General features: G+C 37.8%; 1 protein-coding gene across 4 annotated transcripts; it reads left to right on the forward strand.

Moving 5' to 3' along the window:
* Positions 1–988: 988 nt before the first annotated feature.
* Positions 989–19442, forward strand: Clns1a (chloride nucleotide-sensitive channel 1A). 4 transcript variants are annotated; one of them, XM_003468535.5, is made up of 7 exons: positions 989–1214; positions 7499–7635; positions 10128–10226; positions 10795–10902; positions 13023–13196; positions 16395–16484; positions 18688–19442. In XM_003468535.5, exons 1-6 carry the CDS (start codon positions 1075–1077, stop codon positions 16460–16462), a joined length of 726 nt encoding a protein of 241 aa, XP_003468583.1. In that variant the 5' UTR covers positions 989–1074; the 3' UTR covers positions 16463–16484; positions 18688–19442. The 4 variants fall into 4 exon arrangements, with proteins under 4 accessions (XP_003468583.1, XP_063112495.1, XP_063112494.1 ...); XM_063256425.1 differs by having other exon boundaries at positions 10131–10226; XM_063256424.1 differs by lacking the exon at positions 18688–19442 and adding an exon at positions 16633–17329.
* Positions 19443–21252: the final 1810 nt, after the last annotated feature.

A 21252-nucleotide genomic window follows, 5' to 3' on the forward strand; every position in this document is an offset into this window, starting at 1 on the left:
TTTTTGGACAATTACTACCTAGCTCCCCTAGTCTCACTATCAATAAACTAATCCAATTTAAAAATCTAATGCTCTCCTAAACTGTTGAGAACATACAAATAAAACTACCCTACATGTCCTTCACTCAGCCTCAACAGTCTTACCTACTGCATATAAATTAACCTTACAAACAAGAAAAGTGGAACTGTCATTCCATTAGATCGCTCACGACCAAACTTTGGCTCTAAAAACAGAAAACTTCTATATATACTATTTGTCATAGAAAAGAAGTGGGACATGGTAGTGCACGCCAGTAATCCCAACACTTGGGAGGCTGAGGCAGGTGGATCGCAAGAAGGCAAGCCTAAAGTACATAGCAAGATCCTCAAAACAACCCAAAACCTTGGTAGTCTCGCAGTATATGGCACAACACTCGGCTAACGTCTGCTACTACCACGACTGTTGTAAAAATCTTGGAGCCTTGTCGCCTTACTATTCTGCCCGCTCTCCACCCCGCGTTAGTTACCTCATTGTGCTCCTGCCCGCCTGAAGGGTGGGAGAAGTGTCTGGGGCCCTAGGGCTCCATCAGGACCTAAACTGGTGTCTGGTGCGAGTCTTGTGAACCTGACGTGTGAACTGGCCGCGTGAGGCGGGAACAGGCGAGAAGAATCGTCGAGTTTAGACGCGAGACTTCTGACCTCTAGATGAATGTGGCCCTCTACGTCTGGTGCATCCTCTCAGGCGAGGGAATCTTTGTCTGAGGCCCCTTTCCGCTTTCGTAGAAAAAGGGATGCTAATATTTCTTCTGTGTCCCCTTTCAGAGGTTTGCTGTGACGAGCAGGGATAACCCAGCGAACCAATGTTATTCATGCCTCTAGCCTCCGAAAAAGGGTGACGTTAAACTGTCACGTGACAAAGCCGCTGGGCCTTCAACCACCTCCGAGCGCTTTTCCTAGACTGTCTCGCCTCTATGGTTGCTGGAGTTCATTCCGGTGTAGAGTATGGTGTTCTTCCGGGGCGATTGCCACAGCTTCCGGGGCGGGCCGCAGCAAACGGTGATTGCGGTGGCCCGGCTTTTTCCGATCCTGTGTTCCGATGTTGCCAGCTGCAATGAGCTTCCTCAAAAGTTTTCCGCCACCTGGGTCGACTGAGGGGCTCCGGCACCAGCAGCCAGATACCGAGGCTGTGCTGAATGGAAACGGCCTCGGCACTGGCACCCTTTACATCTCTGAGAGGTAGAGTCCCTATTCTCCTGCGCCGGCCTCTTGGTCCCCGCCTTCCTTGCGGGTGGTTGTAGCATGGTGCTGGCAAGACGCAAAATCCAGGCTGCTGGGTAGGGGGAAATCGCATACGGTGTGTCGCTTTGAGGACGCTTGTGCTGAGAGCACCACCTCCTTTGGAGCTTTTGTTTCTCTGTTCTGCAGACGCAATTTTCCACAGGGGTTGTGCTTTTAACTAGCCTGTGTCATAAAGGCCAGGAGCATGCTTTGCTTTCAACTCATTGTCACGTTTCAAGTGTTTTGTTTCCTTGTCTGGGGATGGAACCCCGTCTAGCGCAGGCGAGGCAAGTGTTCTCTCCATGAGCTACATCCCCAGCATGTTTTCAGATTTCTAGTTTGAGATCCTGAGTTAGTCATCAACTGTCTCTCCTTATGAACTTGGGAGGGTGCTGGCCTGCGAAGCGTTAGTAGGTTCAGGGCAGATCGTGTTAAGGAGGTTATAGTTTGTTAAAGAAGTAAAGCTTTTCTCTAGGTGCACGTGGGGAAATGAGCATTCTCACCCCCCAAGCTGACAGTCGTCATGCCCAGAGGGTCCTGCAGGGAATTCCCTTTTGATTTGGCTGCCTGGAGCACTTTGTTAGTTTACAGCCAGATAGGCATGCCTTAAATCTTGCGGTTGTAGGCCAGAGATCCCCATTTACCTCACATGTAGTTTCTTCATTTTCTAAGCTAACAATGACACATTGAATCCTCGTTGTCCTTCAAAGTGTCTAATTTCTTCATTTACTATATTAAAGCCCAAGCTTTTAAGCTCTCATGTGATCACATTGGACTTACCTAGATAATCCAGAAGTTGCCTATTTCAGTGTCAGTTTAGTAGTAACCTTGTTTTACAGAGCTGGCTTCTGCCATCTTCTACATGCATGACACAAGGAAATTAATAGCTAAGTTTAGACAGTGGGCAAAGCTTAGGCTTCTGGCTAGTCACTCGGATAGGAAATATTGATGGGAGCAAAAGTAAGTTTGGAATGGAGGGCAAGGTAGTGAATTTTGACTGGACATGTAGAATGGTCAGATACAGAAGTGTATGTCTTAGGACACTAGCATTAAAGATAGAGATTTGAGTATTAGCATATTCATAGGAGTGAGTGTATTACATAACCAAATAAGAGAGGGCCAGGGATAGAACCTTGGAGATAACCTGCTTTAAAGAGATGGGTCATGAAAGAAGAGACTTGAGAAAGGGAGGAAGGAGCAGTCAAAATCTGAAAACAATTGAATATTGACAAGATGATTTTCAGAGAGGTTGGGAGAAGAGATTCCTTTATGTAGTAGAGGGTGACAGATGTAATTCCTTGCCTTAGCATAGTTTTATGGTAGCTGGACAGAATATCTGGCCCCTCAATTTAAGGTGGAAGTAGTTTATTTGATTTGTGGTTTCAAAAGTTTCAGTCAATGACTAGCTGACTCCAAGATACCTAGCATTTCCAAATCACAGTGAGTTTTTATTGTGTTTTACTTGTTTTGGTTTTTTTGAGACGGGTCTCCCTATGTAGTTCAGACTGACTTGAACTCACTATGTAGCCCAGGCTGGCCTTGCACTCATAGTGATCCTCCTACCTCAGCCTCCCAAAGTGCTAGGATTATAGGAATGTGCCACCAGGCCTAGCATGATGAGTTTTAATAAACTTAGAAGGATTCCTGAAGATTTTTTTTTTTTCTGAAGATTTTGACATGATGATTAACAACAGACAGGTTCATGGGGTTGGCCTGGGGGGAAGTGTTCAAAACAGGGTAATGCACCCAGATGCAAGGGTGAAAAGCATATGTGTGTACCTATATACTCAGTGTAACGGTTCTTTGCCTAAGGCAATAAGGGAATATCGTGGAAAGAGATAGTAAACGTGGAACAGGAGAGACTTCAGAAGCTTGACTTACAGTAAGACTTGGGCTTTGGAGAAACCATAGGACTTCAGCCAAAGAGGAATACTGTCAGATTTGGTTTTAGGTAGATAGCTTCTCAGATCTGTATTTACAGATGGAGAACTCTCAGGTTTATATTCAGAGCTTAGTTTTTATAAGTTGACAAGATAATTTGAGTAATTTTTTTTTTTTTTTTTTTTTTTTTTGGTACTGGGCATTGAACTCACGACCTCATGTTTGTTGGGCAGGTGCTTAACACCAATGAGCTACATCCCCGGCCCCAATTTGAGTAATTTTTTTTTTTTTTTTTTTGTCTTTTTGAGATAGGGTCTCTATGCAGTTCAGGCTGGCCTTGAACTCACTTTGTAGCCCAGGCTGGTCTTGAACTTCTGCTGGGATTACAGGCGTGAGCCACCATGCCCACCCCAATTTGAGTAATTCAAAATAGGTGAGCTGGGCGTGGTGGCTCATGCCTGTAATCCCAGCACTCAGGAGGCTGAGGCAGGAGTACTGTTGCAAGTTCGAGGTCAGCCTGGGCTACAAAGTGAGCACAAGGCCAGCCTGAACTGCATAGCGAGACCCTGTCTCAAAAAGTCAAAAATAAATAAATAAAATAGGTGAATCAGTTCATTTAAACCTGGCGTCATGGTGCATTCTTACAACTAGCTACTTGGCAGGAGGATCACAAGTTCGAACAAAGTCAGCCTGGGCAACATAGTAATAAATAGGCCTGGGTTTCAGCTCACTAACAGAGCATTGACCCTGGGTTCAATCTTCAGTATCATTATCATCACCACCAAACCAGCAACAACAAAATAAAAAGGGAGAATTTAAACTTAGAAATGAGGTTTTTGGTGTCTCATTTCAGAATTAATTTTTAACCAAATAAGCCATCCCACATTCAAAGCCTTTCTTACTTTGTCTTTTTTTTTTTTTAACCCTATTGCAGGAATAAGAAAGCATTAAAGTTTAGCAAAATATTTCTCTCCACATTTACTGGCTTTCTAATTCTTAGCCTTTCCCTTTTTGATGAATGCTTATTTTTAAACAAGGTATAAATACATATTTTGGTCTTTGGCAGCTTTTCTTCTAGAATATAGGAAAAGAAGCTAAATAAATCAGAACCTAATAATCAAGTAAGTATTGGATTTACAAAATCCATTTCTATGTATAAGATTCTGAGCGCACCACAGGAATGCCGTGCTGAGGCAGCATTCTGTCTGCAGTAAAGATGTTCAGAGCAGTTATTATGTGCCTTTAAACTAAAGGCCATAATTTGATAGGCACTTGTTCTGTGTTTCTTTTTCCATCTGCTGACTGAGGCTTTAAAGTTTTGTGACTCCAGATATTTAAAATTATTTTGGTTTAGAAGTTTGTAATGCACAATTTAAATATTCGGATCATAGGGGCTGGGGATTTAGCTCAGCAGCATTAAGCGCCTGCCTTGCAAGCAGGCAGTCGTGAGTTCAATCTGGTACCGATAAAAAACGAAAAAGACAAAAATAAATAAATAAATAAATAAATAAATAAATAAATAAATAAATAAATATTTGGATCATGCAAGGAGATATTTGAGGGGAGTAAAAAGTAGTTATTTGCTTTAAAATAAGATCATTTTAGTAGAATGGTTTGGAATCTGTCAGCACTGTTTCATCTCCACTTTAAAAGGCAAGCAGCAGACTGGAAAGGCAGACACAGCACACAACTTAATTACATAATCTGTTTTGTTGGAACCAGTAGGGATGAGTCAGACTAGAGATTTTATCACTTTATGCTTTTTAAGGTTTATCACTTTTAAGCCATTTTTTCAGTTGTCTTAAAAATAAGCCTGTTGGATGGAAATCTTTCCAAATGACAGTGAATATTTTCTTGCTTTTAAATTTTTTAAAGTGTTGATTAAATAAGTTTTAGTATGTTTATGGAGTTGTACAGTTACCAACATGATTTAATATTCTGCTTTGACTTGTGATAAAATGCTTTTGATAGTTGGTCGCGTACTGTACTGTTGACACATTGCCTTCCTAGGAATGCTGAGGTATAAAATTCAGCTTCCTTGCAGGAATGTGGAATGATTTTAGACTGCTACTCTGTATTCCTTGCCGCCTGAGTCTCAAGTGTTCCTATTACACTTTTGATTTTTCTTAGTTAGAAAATAGACACCAGGTTTGTTAAAGTCTTATAGAAAATCGAATGATACAGAAGTATTACTAACTTCTTTCTGATTTATTTTTTTGGTGCTGGAAACTGAATTCAGGGCCTCATGTGCAGAAAGTGTGTTCTACTGCTGAGCAGATTCTTCTTTTTTAAATAAAGTCTTTATTGAGATAATTCACATGGCATGCAGTTTACCCAGTTAAAAAGTACAATGCAATGGTTTTTGTACAATTTTGTCTCCATCACCATGTCCATTTTGGAATATTTTTTTTTGCACCAAAAAGAAACCAGGGCTCATTAGCAATCATTTCAGCCCTGGAAAACCACTATTCTGTGTGTGTGTGTGATTTCTTTCCAGCCCTGGAAAACCACTGTGTGTGTGTGTGTGTGTGTGTGTGTGTGTGTGTGTGTGTGTGTGTGTGTTTTGAGACAGAGATTTGTCAAGTAGTCCAGACTGACCTGGAACTCACTATGTAGCCCAAGCTGGCCTCCAATTTACAGCAACCTTTCTGCCTCAGTCTCCTGAGGGCTAGGATTACAGTTGTATACCATTTCACCCAACTGCATTAACTTTATTTTTATTTTATTTTAAAGAGAATAAAATAGAATAAATCAGTCAAAACCAATGTAAGAGATATAAGACTTCAAAACATTATAAAATGAACAATAGTTACCATAATGCCTCTTGATGTCTTCAAAATAGCTGCAGATAACTTTGGACATAGTAAAGATCAAACACGGGATAGAATAGAAACAGTAAAAACAAGACAAATGGATGCAATAAAGAACTTCAAAATAAGCCAATGGTAAATCCAAAATTGCTGCCATACTATTTCTTGCCATCTTTGAAATAGCTGCTCCTGTCATTGGATTTGACATAATAAAACAAAAGAAAATAAAATCCTACCCAACAAAACAATGGAAATAATATAGGACTTCCAAAACAAGACCATAGGGAGTCAGCAATGGCTGCAACCCTCAGAAGGAGATCTCCTAGATACCACACTGCGTACTACTATCCTCTGACTCTGTGATCAGACCATTGGCCCTAAGCCTGCAATGTTAGTGAAAAACCAAAGCATCACAGGCATCCAACTGCATTTCACCTCCATAGCTATCACCATAGCCTGTATTTTTCCAGATAAGCTGGTCACCCCTGGCAGGGGTGGAGAGAGGTGGGGTTAGGGGTTTGGTACTTTTTGTTTGCCAGCCTGTGTGTCAGGCGGGGCTGGGGTCTGTCTGTTGCGGTCCACCAGTGGCGCTGGTTCCCAGACTGGACTTGCTTCCTGGTATGGCCTTTTTTCTACCTTGAGTCTGCAAATAGCCTGCATTAACTTTTATTACATTAATGTTTTTTGTGGTTTCTTTAAGTTTCTTTTTTGCTTTTCTTTTATCCCTTGCTATGCAATGCAATTCTTGACATTTGAAGTATGACCAAAAAACTAGTCGTTCAACTAATTTTAGTGGTAGTTTACTTTGTTATACCAATAAAATGTTTGCATTTGACCACTTTTGAGGGAAAACTAAACCTGGCTTATCTGTGGCTTTTGCTTAAAGTTAGGAGTAAATTAAAATCTTCATAGAGTTTGTCTCTCAAGGGAATATTGTAATTCTTGATGTGTGGTTGTAATTAACAGTACAGCCATCTTGTGGGTATATCATTTACTGTAAGGTTAGTGGAGAAATTGCTAATCACCAGGTATGTATTGTATGCTTACGTGCTGATCACTGTTAATGTATTTGAAGAATGCTAGATAAAGTGACATGTCACATACTGCTGTCAAGCAGCAGGGTATATGTAAAATTCATTATCATAAAGTTATGTGCTAACTTAACATACTAAATTTAAGTGCAGTTTAGAAATAAAAGAGATAATTAGGAACTAAAGTAATTGAAAGAGCTGGGGATATAGTTCAAGGTGAGAGCACTTGGCTCAAGGTCCTAGATTCAATACTTACTACTTGGGAGGCAGGGTGAGTGTGTAAGCACCAAGGACACACAGGTAACTAGAAAAGTTTCATTTCAGATTTGAGTTTATAGCTAGAAGAAAAATCATAATAAAACAAATTCAGTTCCTGTTGCTAAATTTTCTTTTAGGAAAACTTGTAAACCATAAGCTTCAGTTTATTTATATGCATAAAAGCATCCAAGAGGGCCTGTTGTAAACTTGTATTAAAATAGGATTAATTTCTTAAAATAATTACTTAAAACATATTTTTCAGCCGCCTGTCTTGGTTAGATGGTTCCGGATTAGGATTCTCACTGGAATACCCCACCATTAGTTTACATGCTGTGTCCAGGGACCTAAATGCCTATCCACGAGAACATTTGTATGTTATGGTGAATTCTAAATTTGGAGGTATGTATGTTATAATTTAATTTAGTCCTTCCTTTATGTTGTGTTTTAAAAACCAATCTTTATTTATTTACTTTTGAGGCAGAGTCTGTCTGTGTTGTCCAGGCTGGCCCTGAACTCCTCACTCCAGTAATCATTCTGGCTCATCCTCTCAAATAGCTGGAACTGTAGGGTGTCCCAGTTATCCCTTCCACAATACAGTGTTTGATGAAATGTAATATTCTAGCCATTGACCTACCTTGGATAATAGCAAAATTTTAGCACAGTAAATAATTTGTACATTTGAAGTTCTTATAATGGACATTTATGTGTATCTGCCTTATTTCCTATATATTTGCACTTAGAATCGATCTACTATTGTATGTATTTCTACTTTTTTCTTCACGAGTTTAACATTATAGTGTCTTTTTGTAAGGGCATCCTTAGAGTCTTGGATCAGTATATATCATGCCTCCAAGAATGTAGGATAAAATTGTTTGTTTTTTTACAGTGGTAGTTCTCAGTAGATGGGTGAGGAGCATTTTCCTGTACCTTTACTCAAACTTCTGTCCCTCACATTTGGCAGTGACATTTTGATTAAGGGAGGGAGGGATGCACTGGCATTTAATTAGATGCCAAAGATGTTACTAACTATCCTATAATCCACAAGGCAGCCCAACACAACAAAAAATTATCTGGTCCAAATGTCAAAAGTGCCAAGGTTTAGAAAACCTGGGTACAAGTTCTGCTGTTGGAAATAGTTGCAAAGATTCATAGAAATGTAATGAAACATGTTTGCTTTTCTTTCCAATATTGTATAAGAGACAGTCCCATGAGTTTGCGTCTTAAAATATTATTCCTTCAAACTGAAATTTTCATATGGGTCTAGATATATGACCATTTATACTATTGTGACTCTTAATTATTAGTTTTTAGGACTAGAAAGCCATGCCTCATTAGGTGGTAATAGTCTATTTAGCTGCCCAGAAATTTTTGTTGTAAGATTTTAAAGTTTTGCAATTGAGCAGGATTCAGAGATAAAAATTTAGTGAAACTTGAAATGGAGACAAGGAAAAGTAAATAGCTGTTGACCTTGAGCTGTAATAAGTTTTCCTAAGAGGTATTCAGTACAAAACTTACTCAACATCTGAGTAAATGCACCTGTTTTTTAGGACTATGTTAGTGTGGCAAAATACCTGAAATGATCAGCTTAATAAGGGAGAAGTTTATTTTGGCTCACACTTTCAAAGATTTCACTCAGTGGTCACTTGGCCTATTGCTTTGGGCCTGGATAGTGCAGTTCATCATGGTGGAAGCACATGATGAAGGAGGCCTGTTTACCTCATAGTGGCCAGGGACCAAATAAATAAGGAACAGGCATTCTGAGATCTGCTTTGAGGGTGTACCTCCACTGACTCAGTTTTCCCCCACCAGGTCCCACCTCTTAAAGGTTCCACCACCTCCTATCCACACCACAGCCTGGGGACCAAGCTTTAACATGAGGACTTTCAGTAACATTCCATAGTACCAATGAAGAGAATTGTATATTGTATTTAGTTTTTGTTGTTGTTGTTTGTTTGTTTGTTTTTTGTCTTTTTGAGACAGTCTCTATACAGTTCAGGCTAGCCTTGAGCTCACTTTGTAGTCCAGGCTACAAAGTCTTGAACTTGCATGATCCTCCTGCTTCAGCCTCCCAAGTGCTGGGATTACAGGTGTGAGCCACCACATCTGGCTTGTATTTAGTTTAAAGCATTTATTCATTCATTCATTCATAGCGTTGGAAGACTGGGTATTCCTGACAGCTCCAAATGTTGGTGTGATTTTTTTTTTTTTCTTTTGTTTGGTTTTGGTTTTACCATACTAGGGATTAAATCTAGGGCCTTGAATATGCTAGGCAGATGCTCTACAACTGAACCTAGAACCTTTTTAGCTCTAAAAATAACCATAAAACCTGAAACCAAATTTGGGGCATGCCTTTATCCCAGCTCTCTGGAAGGCTGAGGCAGGAGATTTCAGGTTTGAGCCCAGCCTCAGCAATTTATCAAGACCCTGTCTCAAAAAAAAAAAAATTTTTTTTTTTTCTTTTTAAGGCATTTAGAGTCAGGGCTTGGGATATAGTTTAGCAGCACAGTGCCTGTCTGGCAAGCACGAGATTGTAAATTCAATCCCCGGTAAGGAGGGTAGAGCCAGGCAGAATGGTGCATGCCTGTAATCCCAGCACTCGGGAGGCTGGTGTAAGAGGATCATTGCAAATTCGAGACCAGTATAGGCTACAAAATGAGCTGAAGGCCAGCCTGAACTGTATAGCAAGACCTGTCTCAAAAAGAAAAACAAAACAACAAAAAAAGGAGCGTAGATATAAGTCAATGTAAAAGCCCTGAAGTCCAGGGTTCAATCTTTGGGTCCAAAAAACTCAATATTCAGATATGTCAATAAATATCCTTTAGGGATTTTTTCCTAGCTTTTTAAAAAATTAAATAAGTGACATTAGAAAGATTTTTTTATTCTTTTTCTAGAAGAAATAAAAGACTCTCTTGATGAAGAAGAAGAAGACAGTGATGATGATGTTGAACCTATTACTGAATTTAGATTTGTGCCTACTGATAAATCAGCGTGTGCGTATTATATAATATCCTTTACGTTTATGTACTAAGCATTCCCCCCATTCTCATACACACACATACCTTTACTGTTTACCTTTAGAACCGTTACCTTCATTCTATTGCCGTTTCTTCATTTTTGCACCTGTAATATTGAAGACCAGGTACATATTCACAGTAAAGATTATAAATGTAGTGAGAGTATTGTGGGTACTGAATTACCATGTTATTTTGTGAGTGAAGGAGTCTAGTTAATTTTATTTCTTTATCCTGTTGACTATAAAAATCCAGCAAATGGATGACAGAGGGGTTATAGCACTGTGACCAAGGACTTTGATGCTTTTTCTCAGAAATCCAACCAGCAATGCAAGATTTCAGTAGTACCCTGAACCCTTGTTTTGTGACTTGTCCACTGTCTCAGGCACTTGCAGGATCAGTCCTCCTTGGAATTTTGATCATTTTATGTCCTAGATACTTTTTGTCTACACAGTAAATTTACTTGCACTAATGATTATATTTATTATAAAATTTTATTGTACACTTTAAAGAAATGAGTTACAGCTTAATTAATGTCCTTTTTCAGTGGAGGCAATGTTCACTGCAATGTGTGAATGCCAAGCCTTGCATCCAGATCCTGAGGATGAAGACTCAGATGATTATGATGGAGAAGAGTACGATGTGGAAGCTCATGGTTAGTGAAATGGATCTTAAAGGACTTGTTTTAGTGTCTCATTTCAAGCATTTATTTGTACAGTGTGAGGGGTTATATAGTTCTTTATCTCTCCTTCATATATTCATCATAATGGTTATAAATAAAAGTGAAATGGGGGTGGTGGCACTCCAGTATAATCCTAGTACTCAGAAGGCTGAGGCAGGGCTACACAGTGAGACCAGGCCAATCTAAGCTATACAGGGAAACCCTGTGTGAAAAAAGAAAAGGAAAACAAAGAAAGAAAGAGAAAGAATTACAGTGACACTCACCAGACAAATTAGGAAAATTTATGGGCTTTCTCGGCTTTTGAGGGTAGAAATGAAAGATATTTGGAGGCAGAAAAATAGGTATACAAATACAAATGGAAAGAAAGTATATGGTAGAAAGAGGGTAATCAGGAAGGTCATTTAGACTGAGAGAGCTGCCCTCACAGATCAGGCCATCCCTTGCAAGGCTGGATCATCTTAGCCTTATTTAACTATTTCTTCAAACAGCTATTGCGGAGGTCATTTCTTTTTTTCTCAGAATCATTTATCTAACCACTTATCTATCTCTTCATTTATCTAAGAATGTTTCCCATTGCCTTCCCAGGCTAGAATGCATTCACTAGCCTGATAGGGCTGTAACCTGAGGCATTTGCTATTCTGTTTTTCCTCATATAGTCTGGGTGCCCAAACCCCTTTCTTCCCTGTATACCCAGTTCCTGGCCTGAGACAAACTGACTTCTAGAATTCTCCTTCATGTACTATATTTCCCCAAAAAGTAAGACCAGGCTGATTAATTTCCAGCAAATTACCTTTGCTCTAAAAGATGCAGTAGGGCTTATTTTCAGGGGATGTCTTATTTTTTTCATATAGTATAACAATCATGTACAATGGTCTACATTTACTCATTTAATCATGTACAAAAGTCTATATTTATCCAAATACAGTCTTGTCATCTTCTGGAACATTGTTGTAACTCTCCGAACCCCAGATTTCAGCCTGAATTTCTTGTGACTCCATCTCTGTTGCCCAGCAATAGAGCAATCCTTAAATGAGCACTTCTTGTCCATGTGTCATACTCATAGTACATTGGCACAGCAGTCAGTGATTTTTTTTTAATGGAGACTGTTTGAAAAAGTAGAAGTAAAGAATGGGAGAGGGATTGGCTGCAGAGAAAGCTTGGGCCAAGTAAAAGAGGAAAAACCAAGATAAAATTATACCCTGGAGGACACAGGCGGGCTTTTGTGATGAGAGCTATGATAGCCTGTCAGAGATTTTATCCCATGACTTCTTCACCCAAGTCACAACCTCCTGCAGGCAAGGCTTCATGAAGATTCCATTAAATCAAGTGTTAGTTGAAGACTTATGAGATACAAGTACCTATAAAATGATGACAAGCAGGAATGATGGTCCACCCAAAAGCAACCAAAAATCTCAGGCACCACACCAAAATTCAGAAAACATTTATTTCATGTGAGTGCATTAAGTTTATCTGTTACAACATGTAGTATAGTAGATTATGAAGATTCACTCATATTAGACACAACCATGTTCATTCATTATCAAGTGTGCATGTTATGCACCAAGTTGTGTCTATACTTCAGTTGATTATCTGTTACATAGGGATTTACCTCTCCTCCAAAGGCTCCTACTGTGGTATTTACAAACGCTTAATTGTAATTTATATTACCATTTATTTTAAGGATTAATGCAGTAATACTATTTATATTTAGTTGTATGTTAACATTTTATTGTGCAATATGTCCATTGTGTGTTGTAGTATATATACTACTGAATGCATCCATTTGACTAACAGTTTAAAGTAGGGATTTTTTTAGGGGTAGGGTTTATATTGCAAGCATCCTGAAAAATCATGCTAGGGCTTTTTTCCAATTAGGTCTTATTTTTGGAGAAATATGATACCTAAATATATTCTTACCTTTTTGAGATTTTTGACTGATTTTTTTTAATCCTTTATGTATTTCCAGATCTTTTTTTTTGAATGAACTTTATATTGATCAGAAAACACTACCTTCCATACAAATTAGGATCAAATTAATTTTGCTTTTACCTATAAAATTCTACCTTCAAATTCTGTTCCATCTTTCTGTTTAGAACAAGGACAGGGGGATATCCCCACATTTTACACCTATGAAGAAGGATTATCCCATTTAACAGCAGAAGGGCAGGCCACACTGGAGAGATTAGAAGGAATGCTTTCCCAGTCTGTGAGCAGCCAGTATAACATGGCTGGGGTACGGACAGAAGATTCAGTAAGAGATTATGAAGGTGAGTATACTTTTTCTTCAGTGTGAACAAATGGCCACTTGGGATATAATGGAAGTTGTAAAGAAACATTTTCTTTTGGAAACTAAGAAAAATATCGGAATTATTTCTTTATGACGTGCAAAGTAAATATAGAATTATATAAAATAGAAATTCTTATGTTTTTTGTTTTGTTTGTAAGCTCACTCCGTGTCTATATCAACTATAAAAATAATCTATAGTCATTATGTTCATGGCCTTTTTGGAAGGGTTGCTGTGCTAAAGACCAAACAAACCTAGGGCCCCACTATGCTGAATAAGCACTGTACCACTGAGCTACATTCCCAGCACCAAATATTTAAAAACGCTCACAGGCCAAGAAGAAATGAAAAAGCAAAAACAAAAATAATGATTCTGACTGAGATATACCTGCTATTAAGTTTCTTTTATAAATTTGTGTTAGTTTAATAATAAAGTACCTTAGACTGTGAGTGGCTTAGGGTTCGTATGTTAGTTTAAGTGTAGGATTGGTTTTCTGAGGCCATAAGGCAAGGATCTAAATTAAGCCTGTTTCCTCGGCTTATAGATGGCTGTCTTTTTCCTGTGTCTTCACATTATCTCCCCTCTGTCCATGTGTCTGTCTGGATTTCCTTATCCCACTAGTCCTGGTTGAGGAGATAACTAACTGTATGTATCTTTTACACACATACATAGCACAGGAACATTCCTTTATCTTATATAAGCTGCTATTATGTCTTCTATTAGCATTTAACATCTGCTGTTAAATGAAATAATCCCTCTTAAATATAAAATTTAGGGATGTTTCACATGTGAACATACACACATGCTCTCATATGTGTATGTACATACACCTCTAAAAGTATACATAGATAAGTATTAAGAGAGAAGTTTAAAAATAGATGCTAGTGAAAGCTGGAAGTCCAAAATCTTCAGAGTAGACTGGCAGGCTGAAAACCCAGGAAAAGAGTTGGCTAATACTATAGTTTGAGTCCAAAGATGGTCTGCTGACAGAATTTCTTCTTGTTTAGAGATAATTAGGTCATTTTTCTCCTAGGCCTTCTGCTTCACTCAAAAGTACACTAATGTTCAGGTAAAAAAAATACCTCCACATGCTGGGGATATAGTTCAGTGGTTTAGCTCCTGCCTGGCAAGTGCAAGGTTGTGAGTTTGATCCCTGGTACCAAAAAGTAAAATACTTCACAGAAACATCAAGAATAATGTCTAGCAGACTAGGTATTAACTCTAACACCCTTCTTTGTGCATATGGATTTGTATTACTGGGATTAAACTGAGCTATACCCCCAGCCTTCTTTTTATTTTGAAAATTTTTTATTTAATTGCAAAAAAATCATTATTTAATAATTTGTAGCATGTGCTTTTAAACTGATACACACTTTAGGCTTAAGTGATAGTTTGGCCTTACTACATAAGCTTTATTAACATATTAGGACTGTCTGTGTATAAAACTTCTTCAACTATACTATTGGTCCATCTTTTGAACTAAATACTGCCATCTTATTTTTTTATGGTGCAAGAGATTCAAACCAGGGCCTCTTCCACATGCTAGAGAAGTGCTTTAGCACTGAGCTCCAGCTCTATTTTGAGACTGGATCTCACTAAATTCCACAGGCTGGCCTTGAATTCTTGTCTCAGCCTCCCAAGTAACTGGGCATAATTATAGGTCTGTTCGCCTGAATGCTCACTGCCTATAGTAGCATTTTAGTGTTTCATATTACTTCTTTATATAAGAGGTTATTTTTTGTATTTAGATACTAAGGATTGAACCCAAGACCTTCACATTAGCTACATCTCCAGCTCTTTTTTTATTTTTTTATTTTGAGACAAAGTGTCTTTTTAAGTCACTAAACTGCCCAGACTGGGCTTGAACTTGCAGTCCTCCTGCCTCAGCCTCCCAAGTGCTGGGATGGCAGGTGTGTGCCACCATGCCCAGTTTGGGCTGGGTTTTAAAGAAACTTGAAAGTCATTAAACAGGTAGGCATGGTGACCTATACATAGGGAGATCCTCTGTCAACAAAGGGCTGAGGATGGTGGTTCATTTCCAAGGCCTTAGATTCAAGTCCCACTACTGGGGACAGGGTTTGTTTGGACATTACCCTTAGGTCAGTAAGTACCCATTAAAATTTTGATTAGTGGGCTGGTGATTTAGCTCAGCAGTATAAGCACCTGCCTGGCAAGCACAGGATCATGAGTTTGATCCCCACTACCTTCCCCACCCAAATTTTGATTAGTGCTTTGGATGATGACTTGGTTGCATTCTGGAAAATTGATTGGAAAGATACTGGAAGAGAAAAGTTTTGCTTTGTGATTTACATATTAAGTTAGATTACAGCTGTGACCTAAATTAAATATAGGTAATGAGTATCAAAAAGACTGGATAGATTTAAGAGATTTAGGAAACAGAAGCAACACAAGAAACATGGTCTTGAGTTTCTGGTTTGGGTAGGTAAGAAGTACTGTTTAGCAAGATGGGAAAGAGAAGCATCTTTACACGGAAAGGTAATGAATTACTCTAGATATATGACATTGGTACGTCTAAGTGCAAGATGCTAACGGACTTCTGGCAGAAGGTTGAGGTGTGACTTGGGGTGAGGGAGTAAAGAAAACAGCTATAAACAATTCTCCAGACTTATTTCCTTGTTTCCTCCCCAACTTTTTAGTGAGATGAAAAAAACAGACGAGCAAGTTCATTCTGCTGTTTTTATTATTTTTCCTGAATGATATTATAGGTTTTGTGGGGATAGGACTATGTATCTTTAAAAAAAAGTCTGTCATAAACAGTGCAGATGTGAGAAGACTGAACAGTTAAAACTTACTGCATTTGAAGCTTCCTACCTAAGGCTAGTGATGTAGCCCAGTGGCGGAGAACACAGGCTTTGATCCTAGTACCATAAAATACAGTTCCTACCTGGAGTCCTTTTAGTGTTGAGCTTAAGAATTTACAAAGTTAGTGTTAAACATATGTAGTTATTTTAACTAAGCTGAATCCATTGGTAAAATTTTCCCCTCAGTCTGTTTTTGAACATATACTTCAGTTTTAAAGAAAAAAAAGAAAAAAGTAAAAAAAAACAGCAACTCTTACCAGCAGAGGGCAGTAGTTTTCTTCTAATTGAAATTATAAATCATATGTTCGTTTCTTAACTGCTGAGTAGACTGGCTCAACAATTAATTTTTTTTGTTCAGATGGCATGGAAGTAGATACTGCACCAACAGTTGCAGGACAGTTTGAGGACGCAGATGTTGATCACTGAAAATGATTTATGTTGCTTTAAGGTGAGTAGTTTATTCTTACTAATCATGAAAGTCATACAAAATGATTAATTTTAATTTTCATAATTTAAGAAAGCTCGGTAAGACAAGCAGTATGGAAAAATGTTACTGATTTTTGAAGTGAACTGAAATTACATTTTTTTTCCCGAAGGAGTCAAAGCCTGCAAACATGGTGTTGTTCATGTACCATTACATGCCAAGCACTGCAGTGAGAATTGAGTTATGTAGAAGAAGAAAAGGACATAAGTGAAGTTGAGAGATTAACCATCAATATTAACCATTTGTTCCCTGTTGGCTCACGTGGGAATAGTAGAATCTGCATTAGTCTACACTTGAGTCATCTTTTCTTGCTTGTGATACTTGAGCTTTAACATGCTTTTGATTTGCTACTTTGCACTGCTTTTCAATTTAGGGAAGAAGTAGAAGTAATTTCAGACTGACTCTAAGGCATTAGTCATAATCTTGTATTTATTTCCTTTGTGGAAAAACAATGGATGGTGAAGATCCTAGGGACCTTAGTATTCAAGGCTAATTTTTCCTAATCGTAACAAGTCCCTGTACTTTTGTCTAAAAGCCATCCTTTCACAGGTTGTTTTGTGTCTGCTTTTCATGCTGACATATGCAAGAACTCTTGGCCAGTTATTTTTTCCCCTGTGGTGCATTAGTCAGAGCTTTGTCTGAGGTTTGTCCTTGTTTGCTACTTTGTTATTGGGGGAAAGTATATTATCCTTTGTCAGTTTGAGTACTAAACTGTATATTAGGTAGTAACTAAAGGTCATGTAGCTGGTCTATACTATATAGAGCTAGCACTAATAACCTTAGTAGTCTGTCCTTTCTAAGCTGCAAAATTTTTCCTACTATTAAATTATGACAGTTTCTATCCTATAATACCATTATCTTCTTGAATACTAGCTGTGTTTGAGTTTTTGAGCCACTGCTTCCCAGGTTCTTTAATTAAGCAACATTTGTATATTTGACTTAACTCTGTTACCTACATCAGTCATCTATAGGTTGTAAGCTCATTATTTGCTAGTAAGATATTTCAGAATTCCTTGTTTTCTTCTGATACATTTAGCTTTGATCTGAAGTAGTCATTAACTTTATTGAAAGTTTTAATTACTATACACTTTCATTTTATATCAGAAATTAGCCTGTTAAAGTTCTAGTCCTTCCAAATTATTGCCACTATAAATACAACAATGCTTCTTACACCAGCCATGAATTGTATGATACTATATCTCTGCTTTCTTCCCAGGTCCTGCCAGTAGAACTATCAGAAAGTAACCTTTGTAGAATTGTGTTATGTCATTTCTGTCCTTCCCATAAATCATAATTCATATATCCATGTTTACTTATGTCAGTGGCTGCTGTATCACCTAAAATCAGTGACCACCACTGGTACTCTGTAAGCTTTGAGGCCTTTTGGTACCAACTCCAGTCATCTTTTCTTATTTCTCATTACATTATTTGTAGCATGTTGACTTTTTTGGTTAAAGTTGTTTAGCAACTTTTACTGAAACTGGAAGGCAGAATTTTGGATCTTCTAGCTTTCATATATTTATTCTTCAAAAACAGACTCTTTAGAGAACATTAACTACTCTGTTAATGATCAGCTGAGAAACACATTTAGATTGTCAGTAATGGTTACACAAATGGGATGCTACTGTAATCCCTGGCAAGAATTCTTACGATTCTTTGTAATGGTGAAATAATGATAAAATAGTCACAAATTTTCTCATGAATTAATGGCCTATTTTCTCTTTGTGTTCTCTGCTCAGAGGCAAAGAGATACTTTTCATAAAGTTTATTCATGTTCCTTGTCTGGATGGTTGACCTGAATTCCAAACAGTGTCTGTAAATTTATAATCATTTAAAATTATGTGTGCCATTGAAGGGTGAACAGGAATAATTAGTGTTTATGCAACCATTAATAATTTCTGGATAATGGAACTAGGACCTCTCAATGTATGAAATGGAATAAAGGGGAAAAGTAGAAGGGTGGGAGCACAGCTCTACCATGCACTTGACTTTGAATGAGGCATATAACTTGACAGATCCCCAATTTCCTCCTCTATAAAATGGGAAATATAAGAACTGCCTTGCAGGGTTATCACAAGGCCTGAAGCATATTGAAATACCCTGACACTCCCAATAAGGCATTCAGTAAATGATAGTTGCTATTAACACTCAACCTTTTGTTTTTCAGATTCTGCTCTTAATTGTAGGAGAGAACTTGGTGCCTCTTTCCTCTGAAGAGGTTGATGAAAGTCTTTTTCCTTCTCCAAAACTCACTTAAACCAGTTCTTCCTCAAGATAAACTATACTGAGACAGCAAGTTGTCACCAGCAGAAGAAACTAGGACCTTTATTAACAAAGGTGAATTAGCTTAACCAAGGGGGTATTTATAATTTATCATTTACCCTCAAATTTTGTGTCTAGCTACCCACTGACTATGCCTGTAATTTCTGCCTTTACTGTATGCATTGTTCATACACTAGCAGGCCAGTGTGGTAAAAATGTACAGGAATTGGGCAGGAAATAGACTAAACTTAAGATGGGGGGGAGGGGTTGTAGGTCTTTGGGGCTTAAAGAAATCCTTATCCCTAAAAGAAAGGGCAGAGATCTCAGAAGGATCAATCTCCTGTTTTTCTCCACAGAGGCAAGAGTCTCACTATTTTGGGGCTGAGATTAATTCAGACCTCTCAAAGTGGTCTCTTGAGAAACATCCCAGTTGCAAATCCTACCACTGATACAAGTGCTTCTGGGTAGCTTCTGCCCCTTCCATCTTGTTTTTCCAGTCTGTTTTGTTATAGCCTCTTAGGTTATAGCCTTTAATTTCTACCATCTTAGGTTAGTTTTCTGTAACAGAACAAGTGAACTGGGATGAGGTTCTTAAAGTATTCCTGATGATAATTGTTTTGTCTTTGTAACAGCTTAACAAATAAATTAGGTTTTTCTATATTATTGTGCTCACATTCTTGACTAAAACCAATAGCAAGGAATTTACTTTTTTTAAGGCAATGGTGGCAAAAAAATGAGATCTTGTTGGTCTTGTTTTTGTTTACTTTCATTAAGAACATGAACATGAAATAATAAGAAAATATACATTTAGAACTTCTGGCAAATATTTGGTAAAACAAGGATTTAACACATTTCAGAGAATTTCTGGTGCTTCTTGAATCAGGAGTAATTTTGTATATTTATCAGTTCTTTTTAGTTTTTGCAGACACTTGCGTGATAAGGCTGATTTCTTGTTAATAGACTTATTAGACCTGAACTCAAGGAACCACTTATGTATAGCCTTTTTTTAAAACAATATCTTTATTATTTCTTAGTTGTATCCCTCGTGCATAGGAGTTTGTTTTTTGTTTTGTTGTTTTATTTTGCTTTGTGTGAGTACTGGGAATCAAACTCAGGATCTCTCACTTGCCAAGCAGGCACTGGGCCACTGAGCTATATCCCCAGTCCTACATGTATGGTCTTTAAAATAGGTTAAAGGGAAGAGAATAAAGGTTAAACAAGTTATTCTGATTTGCTTAGCTAATTATTAGCTAAATTCTAGTTTGATACCTCTCAGCTCAGTATCTTTTCCTCACTTTCCCTTGGCTTCCCCAGTCCTGCCAGGTAGAGCAAAGAAAACTTGTTTTCCTTTTTTCCCTAGACTCTTTGAAGTTCTGAATCTCTTATTATAGGCATGTTAAAGAGCCAACATGTATTATGTATTATAATAAACTTAATAACTTTATTATACTGCTTTATATATGAGGAAACAGAGGTGAAATGACTTAGGGTCATTTTGAGTTGTTTTAAACCTATGCTCCAGAACACTGTTTAGCCTTACTGCCTACAAGCCATAGAAAGGAATCAAATTTCCATTCTGTACAGGATTTTCAATTTTCAAATTTCAGTAGACAGCATTAGAGTTTCCCAAATTTCTTCACTACCCATCAGAACAATATCCATTCTTTAGTAAGGAGTCTGGATTTTCTCTTGGACCTATTTTAGAAAATCCACTTGAGTTTCTTTGTAAGGAAACATATTCATAATCATGACTTTTGACAAAACAGAAAATTCTGTGCACTGTTTTCCTGTGGATGTTGGTGCAGTCAGCCTAGTATTGTGGATACTGCAGCACACAAAGAAGCAGGATACCAAGCCTCTAGTGTTGGCTTGGCAGACATGATATTTAACCTCTGGACTTGTTTCATCCTCTATAAAATGAGATTAGACTAAATAACTTTTCAAAGATTTAACTCAGTAATACTCTGTAATACTAGATTGTTAAATCCATGACTTTGGGGGGAAAATTAAGCCAGACTATTAAATATGAAATTCATAATTATAAGCCAACATTTACTCTGTGTGAGCTTAATTTTAATGTTTCTGGAATTATTCTGTTTGCATGTTCTTGATGTAGTGAAATTTTAAAGGCTTAAGCATTTTTCCCTTTCCTCCCAAATGTGCGCCATCTAAAATATTCCTAAAATTTAGGGTTAGTGGTTCTGTTTTAGACTGTTTAATTTAAAAATACAGTCTCCATGTATTGCCTTCTCCTTCAGATTTGTTTGTCAGAAATTTACACTTTTCAAATATGCTTGAATTCTTACGTGTTTTGAGATTATATTGGTGTCTTCCTTGGTGTTGGTAAAAGTAAGAGATTATGTACAGGTAATTATAATGTGCAGCCCTTTGCTTAAGACAGATGTTATCAGTGATTGTTCAGAAATACTCAGTATTTGAAATTGGATTCCCCTACAAGATTTCAGTCGGC

The sequence above is a fragment of the Cavia porcellus genome, unplaced genomic scaffold (assembly GCF_034190915.1).
Source record: "Cavia porcellus strain 051 isolate PalLab524CR breed Dunkin Hartley unplaced genomic scaffold, mCavPor4.1 scaffold_9, whole genome shotgun sequence".
In the NCBI taxonomy this organism is placed as follows: domain Eukaryota; kingdom Metazoa; phylum Chordata; class Mammalia; order Rodentia; family Caviidae; genus Cavia; species Cavia porcellus.